Source organism: Choristoneura fumiferana, chromosome 25 (genome assembly GCF_025370935.1).
Source record: "Choristoneura fumiferana chromosome 25, NRCan_CFum_1, whole genome shotgun sequence".
NCBI classification, from domain to species: domain Eukaryota; kingdom Metazoa; phylum Arthropoda; class Insecta; order Lepidoptera; family Tortricidae; genus Choristoneura; species Choristoneura fumiferana.
This window is the reverse complement of record NC_133496.1, coordinates 2815488-2826944: the sequence shown is the minus strand read 5'-3', so window position 1 is coordinate 2826944 and position 11457 is coordinate 2815488. Positions and strand designations below refer to the sequence as shown.

Sequence of the window (11457 nt, the reverse complement as noted above, 5' to 3'; positions counted from 1 at the left end):
ACTTCAGTCTCGGTACCTACTTAATCCATCTAATATAGACAAAACGCAGGCTAGTTACCTGTTATTTTAATAAAACTTTCGGTAAAAACATGACAAATTCCAAAAGTAATAAATACTTCGCTGTAAAATGTCTTCGAAAAAGAGAGTTCGAAATTGAGTTAGGGGGCTACAACAAAATTCGAAAAATGAAGTTCGTATCGTATCGTCTCTCTCACTGTCGTATTAAATTAGCGTCAGCGGGATGGTAAGATACGAAGTTCTAATTTTGCACTCCTGCTAATATTAACTAAGAGTTAAAAGTTATTGTGAAACAGGCCTCTTGACAACTTGGAATGATGAAACGTTGCTTAAAGTTATTTAAAATTTTGTGACTTAGATTATATACATACTTATTTACAAGTAAAATATTTCATTCTCAATATGCTGTTTTCCTTTTTTAGTCAAGATACTCTTCAATGACATTCACTACTATCTTAACGCATTCACTACTACTTTCACACGACATGTCAAGATGCAGAGGCGTCTTTACCTATAGTGCAGGGTTGCGTTGCACACGGGCGCAGCGGTGTTAGGGGCGCCGGCCACGGCACATGTGCGTTCAAGAATGTATGAATATTATTATGACAGCGGCACTGGGTGAAGTTCCGAAAACGCATATATGCGTCGGTGGCAGTGAATGCGTTAATTCTATCACCGTAGTGTATTAAATTTACTGGCCAGCACGATTAAAAAAAAGGCAAACAGTTCTATATAACAACATAATATTTTCACTAATTAAAAAAACTTAAAATACTCAAACTGAAAGCAGCCTCCGCTTCAGCAATGTAAAAAGTATTATTGATTTCGACCGGTGCAAAGTGGAAGGAAGGAAGCGTAACTCAGAACAAATTCCACATAAATTTGCCATACCTTTAACCAAAACGACTTATGATTTAAATACGAATCATTTTCGAGGTTGCAAATATATGTGCTTGTTGATTGGTTAAATTTCAGAAAGAACGCAGGGATTGGTTTGTTGTTGTTTCTTTAAAAAAATATGGCTCTGTCCATCGGAGGACAATTTTGCCAGTGTCTAGTAGTTTTTGCCGTTGTACGGTAAAAAAATTCTAGAAAACGAAATATGAGAGGTAATGGTGGATGAACGATGACAGCGCGAATCCGGATTGGTTTGCTCCCGTGATGCAATACAAAGTCAGATGTCAGTCAAATGACGCGCAGAACACGCTTTTAAGCCCCGCCTACATCCTAGTAAGCGTGTTCACGGAAGGCCATTTTTATAACGCAGTTGCAATTCCTGACTTATTATTTATTCGTAGGTGATACATTATTTAAAAACTAATATAAATTGGGTAGAATCCTGGGTAAAGTTGCAAAAATATGTATACACGGACTTTATGAACTTAACATTAAGGCCGTGTATACATATTTTTGTAACTTTGGCCGTGTCGATATCTTTGCCCTTGACTGTACAAAAAAATGTTCTGTTTAGTCCGTTAATTACATCATTAGAAAATATTAGATACGTATTTTTTCTTGTCGATCCAACAAAAAATTACAAAGATGTAGCGCGTCAAAGTTCGAGTGTGAGCCCGTGACGTCACTTAGTAAAAAGTGTATGTAACTTGTGACATCACACGGAACTTTCACAGGCTATACACGTTTTTCGTGGACGCGCCCATACAAACTGACATGAGCTTCTATGGGCGTGTAGGTACACGAAAAACAGGGTCGGTATTTCCATGTCAGTATTATTAGGCCGGGAAAGAGTGTCTCCCGCGCTCGTGTGGTCAAAAACTAAACGAGCCAATCGCAAGCAAGACTGAAACGTCAAACAGATCTCGCGATACTAACGCCATCTAGCGATATTTCGCCTGTCGGAAAACCCTCATTGACAAAATAAGTGTTGGATATTTTTTGAAAATCTAACTGACAGACTAAGGGGCTATTTCACCACCCTAATTAATTTTATTTGATGGATAAATGTGATGCCGTCTCCGTCTATTCGAACAAAACAAACAGAGACAGCATCACATTTATCCGTTAAATAAATTTAATCAATTGTTGGTGAAACAGGAGATAATTATTATATTTTCAGGATAATCTAGCCTAGCCTATTGTTAACTCTTAACCTTGGCCTCCGGTTTCTTCAGAGCAGGGACAGGGCACTGACACCACGGGGTCACCTTTTCATCACACATCAGCTCTACATTCAGGACGGTGACAGGCAAGCCGTCCACCGTCACGTTATGGCGGCTCCACACTTTGTACGCCACGTCGTGGAGACCTGTCTTCGTGTCCCGTCGTCGGGTGACTTCGCGTTGGTTGTAGCATTTGCGGTGGTCTCGACGACGGTAGGTTTTGTCATGGATGTGCCTGGAAGAGTTTAGGTTAAGTTAAGAGAGGTCTTTCACGCAAACCAACCTGATAAGAGGAATAGGAGTTATGTTCTAGAAAACTATCAAGGGCAGATCCAAGATTTTTTTCTGGGATGGGCACAAGGGGCAGATGGGTAAAAAATTAAAAATAATCCCACTAATATTATAAATTAGACATGAAACGGATTGGTTTGGCCAGATACCGGATATTCAGCGGGATCGTTGGCCGGATAGCGGGATATCCGGCCGCCAGATATTCGGCCTAGTTTTACGTACAATTAAATTAAGCAAATTCGAACATGTGCATGACACTCCGTGCAGGTTGCAACTTGTAGAGTATAATTAATTAACTTAGGGGCTGTTTCACCACCCATTGATTAATTTTAACTGACAGATAAATATGATGTTGTTTCTGTTTTTTTCTGATTTTTCTGTTTCATTTATCCGTCAGCTAAAATTAATCAATGGGTGGTAAGGTAAAACAGCCCCTTAGAATAATAAAGTGATGTCAATAAGTGATTAATCCATAAATAAATACCAGTTTTTAATCATAACTATAAGTTTTATACTATCCGGTATCCAGCCGGATAGTACGCAACTATCCGGTATTCGGCCGAATAGTAAAATAGTGGCCGGACAGGCCGGCTACCGGATACTGGCAGGATATCCGTTGCATCTCTAATTTAGAATTAGGGTGTTAGTTATCCCCAAGAAATTATATCATATCATCATCTCAAGCCTCTCAACCAATTTGGTGTAGGCCTTCTTCACCTTTCTCCATGTCGCTCTATTCTGAGCCATCTGCATCCAGTTACTGCCCGCAACTCTCCCGATGTCAAGAAATTATAACTACATAAAATTGCTATTTAATTATTAAATGTCTAAAGGACTTGTACATGTGGATTGGACTTACAGGACTACAAACAGGTGTTAGGAGATCAAAGGAATGGTCCAGGGATGGGCAATGCTGGAAAATTTTAACACAATAATTCATAATTCAATAAAAATAAATAAAAGACTGTACTTCTTTGGTTTGAGTGCATTTTGAAAAAGGATCAATATTCAGTGTTTTGCTTTCATTATTACCCTCTCAGAAAATTATTGTTAAGAGGATGATGCTCAGAGTATATTTTTTTCACCCAATCGCCCGTAGGAGGGCTATCTTTATGATCAAGAAATTAAAATAAATAATTAAGTGTACATACTTAAAAGTATCTTCTATGCCTGTTGTGATGCCGGAGGGTCTCTGGACCTGCAGGCCTGCATCTTTCAGTCTCACATAAAACTCGTCATCTTCCAAGCCCCAGCCCCAATAGTTATTCGACATTCCTTTCACCAGCTCATAGTGTTCGTTCTTAATCAACAATATCCCTCCGATAAAAGTAGCATAATGATAATTTGGATGTGTCTGTGGAGACGATATGTGAACTGGGTTCGATTCAGGATATGCATACTTCAAGTTGTCGTTCATTGGCAGTAAGTCAACATCGTGCATCGCTATGTAGTCATAACTGTCTTTTGTTTGTAAAAAACCGACATTTATTAACGATGCCCGGTTGAAACGATTGCTATCTTTCTGCTGGATAACAAATATGTGAAACGGTATCCCCTGTTTGTTCAAAAAGGTGTGCATATGGGGAACAAACTCTAGGAGCTCCTCAAAACGATCTCTAAATGGTACTATTATAGCTAATCTCTTCTTAGGAGTCAAATTTGTGATATGTTTTTTTATTGGTTTAGGTAACGCCGGGCGATCTGTGGAACAAAATCGTAGGTTTTTATGATTCAGAAAATAATATAAGATCACATTAATAATGTATTTACTTACCGCTTTGAATCGGTATTGAAGCTAAATAACATCCCATGATGAAGGTTAGTCCCAAAGATATAATAAGACATTTTGAGCCACTTATGCGATAACCCATTAAACTAATACTTTTATACATTGACTAGTAGTTAGAGTGACGGCTTAATCAGCATAATGTCGTAAAATTGTTATAGTTTCATTTAAAACATATAATAATTGAATTTATTGTAATAGAAATTGAAGTACCCATTGATGTTTTTTAGTAAGCAAATAAAAGCGTGTTTGTGAATTGATAACAACTGTCAAAAATAATCCTTAAAATTTTAAATTTTAAACTGTACTTGTTTTTATTTTAACTTTGTTTTAATTATTTGTATAAATACATACAAAAAGCATGGCTAAGTAGAAATAATATGGAAAAGAAACAAGTACAAAAGGAAAGAATGTTAAAGTTACATGCTTGTTCCTTACGGTTTTCTAAAAACGCCTCTACATCACAGATGACGTTAGCTCTTGTGTTTATGAAGACTGCTTGCAAAATGCATGATCCTGATTAAGTACCAAATACTGTAATTTAAGATAAGAAGCTTATCGTAATCTTTGTAATATCGTTTTAGAAAAATTTGGGCGTACAAAAAGATTTTCAGTTTGATATAAATTATTATAATAGGTTAAACAGATGATTGAACCTTTGATTGGTAAAAACGACAACAGATGGCACCACCTGTACTAATAATTGAAAAACAACCGGCACATACAAAGGAAATTAACCCTCCTTCGGTCAGTCGGGTAAAAATATCCTCCACTTGTACGTGCAATAAACTTTAAATATTTAATAAAATTGTATCATAGGCACTTCGATAATTTTGACCAGAATCTAATGAATGTATTGTGGTAAAAAACGTAATGGCTATCTTACAAAACTTTACTTTTTACCTGATTGCCTGAAGAAGGGTTATGTTTTTCGAGCGTATATAAGTATGTGGGTATGTATGCCCATTACTTAGGTCCTCGCTGCAGCCTAAACGGCTGGACGGATTGTAACATAGCTGTCGGAGTGACATAGGGTATATAATATTTCAATATGGCGTCTGCGAAAAAAAAAGGCGAAGGAATAAAAAAAATTGTATTGTAACAATATGGGAATCAAATGAAAGCTAATAATAGGCCCATTCTAAATATATGGGTTAGGTATAATACTTTTAGGGGCTGTTTCACCATCCTTTGATTAGTGTTAACTGGCGGTTAGGTGTGATGCCGTCTCCTTCTATTCGAACAAAACAAATAGAGACGGCATCACACTTAACCGTCAGTTAACACTAATCAATGGATGCTGAAACAGCCCCTTAATCTACTATTTTCACAGAAATATCAAAAAATATAAAATAAAAAAACATTAAATTTAAAATTTCAAAAAACCCTTAACTTGCCTTGCTTGCTTGAGCTTCTTGACAGAGTTCTAGACCACTAGACTTATTTTCTTCCTTTAAGTTTTTAAGGCAGTTAGGTTTTTTGATTTTTTAAATTTAATGTTTTTTATTTTCCGTATGTATGCCATGAATGTCGCTGTTTGTTCGTGGTTTTTAGTTTTTAAGGCCCTTATGGCCTTTCAAGCAGGGGTTCGGGGGTTCAAACCCCGGCTCGCACCTCTGAGTTTTTCTAAATTCATGTGCGAAGTTACATCTGAAATTTACCATGAGCTTTACGGTGTAAAAAACATCGTGAGGAAACCGGCACAAACCTGCGAAGCAATTCAATGTTGGCGCGTGGGAACTACGGCCCAAGCCGTCTGAGGAGGAGGCCTGTGCCCAGCAGTGGGGCGTATAAAAGGCTGGGACATCATAATTTAGCAAAAATAGAACACTATTGATAAGTATATTTTTTTTACAATCAAGTGAAGTTCCCGGTCAAAGCATAGCACCAAAGACTACAGTATATAAGTATAGGGAGACAATAGCACTTAACTGCTACAAATTTGTACTGTACGAAACCTACAAATAATAAAAATAATTAAGGATTATTTGTAGTACGAAACCCTTGGTGTGCGAGTCTCACTATCTGACTTGGCCATTTTCTTAATGAAGGTAACACGCAAAAATTTATAAAGCCATAGTCTCGGTTTGTTCTGTTGCGCTCACGAGTCACGACCGTCCCTTTTTTAGGGTTCCGGAGCCAAAATGGCAAAAACGGAACCCTTATAGTTTCGCCATGTCTGTCTGTCTGTCTGTCTGTCTGTCCGTCCGTCCGCGGCTTTGCTCAGGGACTATCAATGCTAGAAAGCTGTAATTTTGCACAGATATATAAGTAAACTATGCCGACAAAATGGTACAATTAAAAATTAAAAAAAAAATTTTAGGGTGCCTCCCATAGACGTAAAGTGGAGGTGATTTTTTTTTCTCATCCAACCCTATAGTGTGGGGTATCGTTGGATAGGTCTTTTAAACCATTACGGGGTTGCTAAGACGATTTTTCGATTCAGTGATCTGTTTGCGAAATATTCAACTTTAAAGTGCAAATTTTCATTAAAATCGAGCGTCCCCCCCTCTAAAATCTAAACCGGTGGGTGGAAAAATTTGAAAAAAATCAGGATGGTAGTAACTTATATCAAACTTTCAAGGAAAACTATAACGGCTAAGTTTGCTTGAGAATTATTAGTAGTTTATGAGTAAATAGCAGCCTAAGGTATTAAATATACCTAAACTTGGAAGATTCCGTATAAAATACGAAATCCTTAGAAAAATATTGCTTAATTTTTTCGTAATGGCTACGGAACCCTATTTTGGGCGTGTCCGACATGCTCTTGGCCGGTTTTTAGCACTTATATCTATCGATGAAAAAACCCGCACATCACTAACTTCAATAAAAATGGCGGGAAAAATACCCCATTAGACCTTGCGTCACAGGTTAAATAATCACCAAGGTTTCGACCAGCGAATATATGGCTAGGAAGACATTAATTACTTCGTGATCGAGTCGACCCATGTCATTAGCTAAATTTGTTTGAATAGCTAATTAAACGCTCCAAAATGGCTGCCCGGCACGCTACGGAGGTTAGGTCAGTGTTGCCCAGTTAAAGAAAAAAAGTGACTGTTATTTTTTTTCAAAGCATGTTTAGATTTTTTAACCCGTAAAGTGTAACCTGTCTAAATGTATAAAATAATAAACTTCATAAGTACTGATTCATCAATGATTTGGGTTGGTAGGTAGTTGTGCATGCATTTCTTCACCTTGCTCCGTTGCGATAGATAGGGAGAAAAGTGTCTGCATGATACATCTTTAATTAATTTCTATGTTAACTCGTAAACGACAGCACGTAACACTGCACGGATAATGTTAAAGAATAATTAATAAGTTTTATGAAAAAAATATATTTCAAAATGTCTTTCAAGGAGTTTTATATTGTGTTATGATCCACCACCAAATTTCAGAATTAATCAATCACGAGACGCAAGTTAAACTGTACAGATAAAGCTGTCAAAATCATATACGGTCCAGACCGTTTTACTTTTAGGTCTAAATTGATCCAAAAATATGTAATTTACTCTTAAATAGCGAACTTGGCAACACTACGGCAGGTCAGTTAGCGGCCATTGTTTTTGTTGCGTAATTATTTCGGTTTAGTTTTGTATTTAATTGTCGCGAGTGGAATTGTTAATGAGGGAGTTCATTTATTTGGTACACACTGCGTAATTTACGCTTATCCCACTATCCCACTAATATTTATAAATGCGAAAGCTTTTATGTCCGTTTGTTTGTTTGTTACCTCATCACGTTTAAACCGCTGAACCGATTTAGATGAAATTCGGTACACAGATAGTTTGAGTCCCGTTTTTATCCCGGGAAATTGCATAGTTCCCGCGGGGTAGCGATAAACGAATTCTACGCGGACGGAGTCGCGGGCAACAGGCTAGTAGGTAAGTTAAGGGTCAATTTATGTGGGTAGGTTTAAAAAGATTGTATATTTACTTGCAATGTGTATGGGTATACAACGTCTCTCCACTCTCTGTACAATTAGCGAAATCCCAAATAGTTCGTTATCATTTCCCATGTTCTAATATTGTATTGTAAATAATTTGAATGAATATGAAAAGAATATTTTCAAAATAAAATTAATGTAGGTTACGCTCCGAAGTATTAAATCGTAAAACAGTCATTACTCCGCTAATACTGTGGCGTTTGCTATGAGGCTTTGTAACATAGGTTAGAAATACCCTAAACAACACGTTTTATTTATCTTTGTCCAGAGACACTATCTACATTGTCCTCAAATCATGCAAGAACTTAACTATTTTGATCGATTAACTTAAAATTTAGTAGGTACGTATATTGGCATTCAAATACAAGGCGTTCGCGCCAGTGTTCAATATTATGCAGTTTGTTATTGATACGGGCCGCAAGAGGAGTTGCCATTTTGCCCACGGCAGCTACCTACTTACTGTATTTTTAGCATCAAAAAAATTTACACTACACTCTGTTTCTACAGTGTCTGTAACCGGCCATGACGTGATGAGCCAATTTAATGAGGAAACCCTTTCTTTTTATCAAGCGGTTGGTATCGATATTAATAAGGTAGAGAGACTGTCGACAAAATGGCAATTGGGTAGGTTAGGTATCTAATTTTCAGAGTAAAAAAATATATTCTATTTAGTCCATCAGTTAGAATGTCAAAAAATATTCGACATATTTTTTCTTTTGTCAATCAAACAAAAAAATGACATGACGCTTGTCAGAGTTCGTCGAAAAAGTGTCGCACGCACGGCGTGAACGTCACGCGGAACTTTATCTGGATATACTTACTTATTTTCATTATTTGTTGGTTATCGGTGGCGTTAAACATTTTGTTTAGAAAACCCGGAGATTGAGAAGTATGAATTAGTTAGCTACCTAGTATGTCTTCGGATGCAACATGTCACAGTTAGTGTAGGTACACAGCCTTTGCCATACCTACTCAAACCACCCCACACTTGTTATCACTGACGATACGTAAATAATTAGGGTTTATATTCATTCGCATAAAATTAATGTTCCTAATTGAAATTTACATAACGTAATTTCGCATAATTATTAATCCGCATAAAGAATACACATGATGAGTATGCGTAAACTTTTTGTATGGACTTCAAAGATTAATTGATTTAATTAATCATCATTCCAGCCTAAACATACATAAAATGATGGTTACAGGAAAAATTATTACAAAAAGTAAAATGATAAATCAAAAGAATCATTTAACTTTTTGTATGGACTTCAAAGATTAATAATTGATGAATTAATTAATCATCATTCCGGCCTATATACATCCCACTGCTGGGCACAGGCCTCCTTTCAGAAATCCCGAAGGAAAGTGTTTGAAGTTTATGTTAAAAAATATTTTGGATGTGAAAAGGAATAATAAACTACTTACTTACCACAGAAAATTTAGAAATATTACTTTTTATTTACTTTTATAAATCTACAAAATAAGAAGTCTAGCGAAGTATACATACAAATTAAATTGCAAGATAGAAATCAATTACTATTTGGAGTCATGTCCATATTATTGATGGAAATCGAGTAGTTATGGCGCCACGCCACTGATTTCTATTTCTATCCCTTACGGGGTGCGCTAATTGCAAATTCTACTTATTCTGTGCTACTTGTACTAGCGCAGAAACATATGAAAGCTAATAATTAGCCAGCAATGTTAATTGCAACAAAATCCAAATTACTAAATCACGTTTATGGAACTTAAAAACGCAATGAATAAAAATTAACAACAATTAAATACGAGCGCCGCTCACGGCACCGTATGTCAACAATAAATATCAATTTACACACACCAAGGCACAATGCAACACAATTAATTAACTAAACTTTTTATAATCCCGTAATTACAAGGTTTGGCTGAACGGCCGAGGAGCCAGCGGCTAAAAAAAAAACAAATGCGTTCCGTTTCACCCGGCAATACATCAACGTCTATGGTTTCCAGATAAGTTCACTAAATACGTACTTTCAGCGTTGAGTTACGTCTTAGTTATAAGTAATTAAGAATGGAGTTAGACCCCGTGCCCTGGCATTTTGTATGTTTATTTTTCCAACTGTAATTGTGGGTTCGGAGCTCGGAGTTAACAAACAGGAACATGTCAAGGGATGTTAGTTATTTATGAATCGCCCGCGGTCTCCATTTTTAACGAGTATTCGTTATTATCGGGATATTTACCTGTATATTAACGGTTGGGTCTTTTAATGTATACTTAATATGAGACGACGTGAAGCTAAGCATACCTGTAAGAACTGTTTAAGTATGTATCTATATATGTAAAACAGGTATAATTTACATTTTACCACTTAGCAATTTAAACCGCTGTAAAATTACGATAATATCGTTAAATTTAATTTAGTTTTAGCATGTGAACTGTTTTATTGCGGAAGTTTTTAAATGTTAGCCAATTATATTTACACGGTTCTAATGAACTATTGGCATCGCATTAACTGACGGAATATTTTGACAAATTGGCAATATTTGAGAAGAACGAGCGAAGTTGTCAGCAGGTCCAATCCTAATGCTATTTGGAACGCATAATTTATTTAATCATAGTGTTACTCTGGGAGGTCTAATACCAGTGAACTATAAGACTATTTCTTAAAAAGTTGTCCATTTTTCAATTTTTAAGTTGTCCACTTATTAAAAAAAATCCTGACGCTATTTCACCACAAAAATAAGTACTTAATATTGTTTTTAAATATGGTAAAAGTGATAAAAACTCAGATAATCTTTGTTGTTGGATCCAATAGAAAATTTTGATGTAAGTAGTTACAAAATTACGATTTTTTCCTCACAAGATTTCCTGACGTTATGTTTTATGTAGTTTATGTAGTGATTTCTTGCCAATTTCATGACGGGACAACTTTTTGCGAAATACTCATCAAAAACAAAATTTACTTTGCTCACCCGCGATCCTACGTTAAGTAGCTGTGTCTACGTAACAAATGTGTATTCATGTAGCTCCTCCACCACCATACTGCAAGAATGCTTATATCCCATTAATCCAACTATCACCGCCACCACACTACATTGACCGTTTCAAACTCAACCAGAGTTCTTCATCAGAGCAACATAACCGTTCACCATGCTACCTGATGTCAAACATTATAGATGTTACAGCTACCTACAAATTACAGCTTTCTACTGCTAAAGCAGCGTTTCCACCAGAGATGTGCTGTGCAAGGATGTGTAAATGAAGCGTTTCTATTGGTTAATGAAAAACACATCTCTCGCCACACATCCTCGCACAT

General features: G+C 36.4%; 1 protein-coding gene across 1 annotated transcript; it reads right to left on the bottom strand.

The window, feature by feature from the left end:
- Positions 1-610: 610 nt before the first annotated feature.
- On the bottom strand, positions 611-4435 carry beta4GalT7 (beta-1,4-galactosyltransferase 7). The gene is made up of 3 exons (XM_074107243.1): positions 4204-4435; positions 3581-4130; positions 611-2373 (listed from the first exon to the last, which is right to left on the bottom strand). The coding sequence occupies exons 1-3, from the start codon at positions 4319-4321 to the stop codon at positions 2118-2120; spliced, it is 924 nt and encodes a 307-aa protein (XP_073963344.1). The 5' UTR covers positions 4322-4435; the 3' UTR covers positions 611-2117.
- Positions 4436-11457: the final 7022 nt, after the last annotated feature.

Coding starts and splice junctions, on each gene's coding strand:
- beta4GalT7 (XM_074107243.1), bottom strand. CDS start 4,321: ATGTATAAAAGTATTAGTTTAATGGGTTATCGCATAAGTGGCTCAAAA. Junction 4,131..4,203: donor TTCAATACCGATTCAAAGCG/GTAAGTAAATAC, acceptor TTTGTTCCACAG/ATCGCCCGGCGTTACCTAAA. Junction 2,374..3,580: donor GGCATAGAAGATACTTTTAA/GTATGTACACTT, acceptor AAACTCTTCCAG/GCACATCCATGACAAAACCT.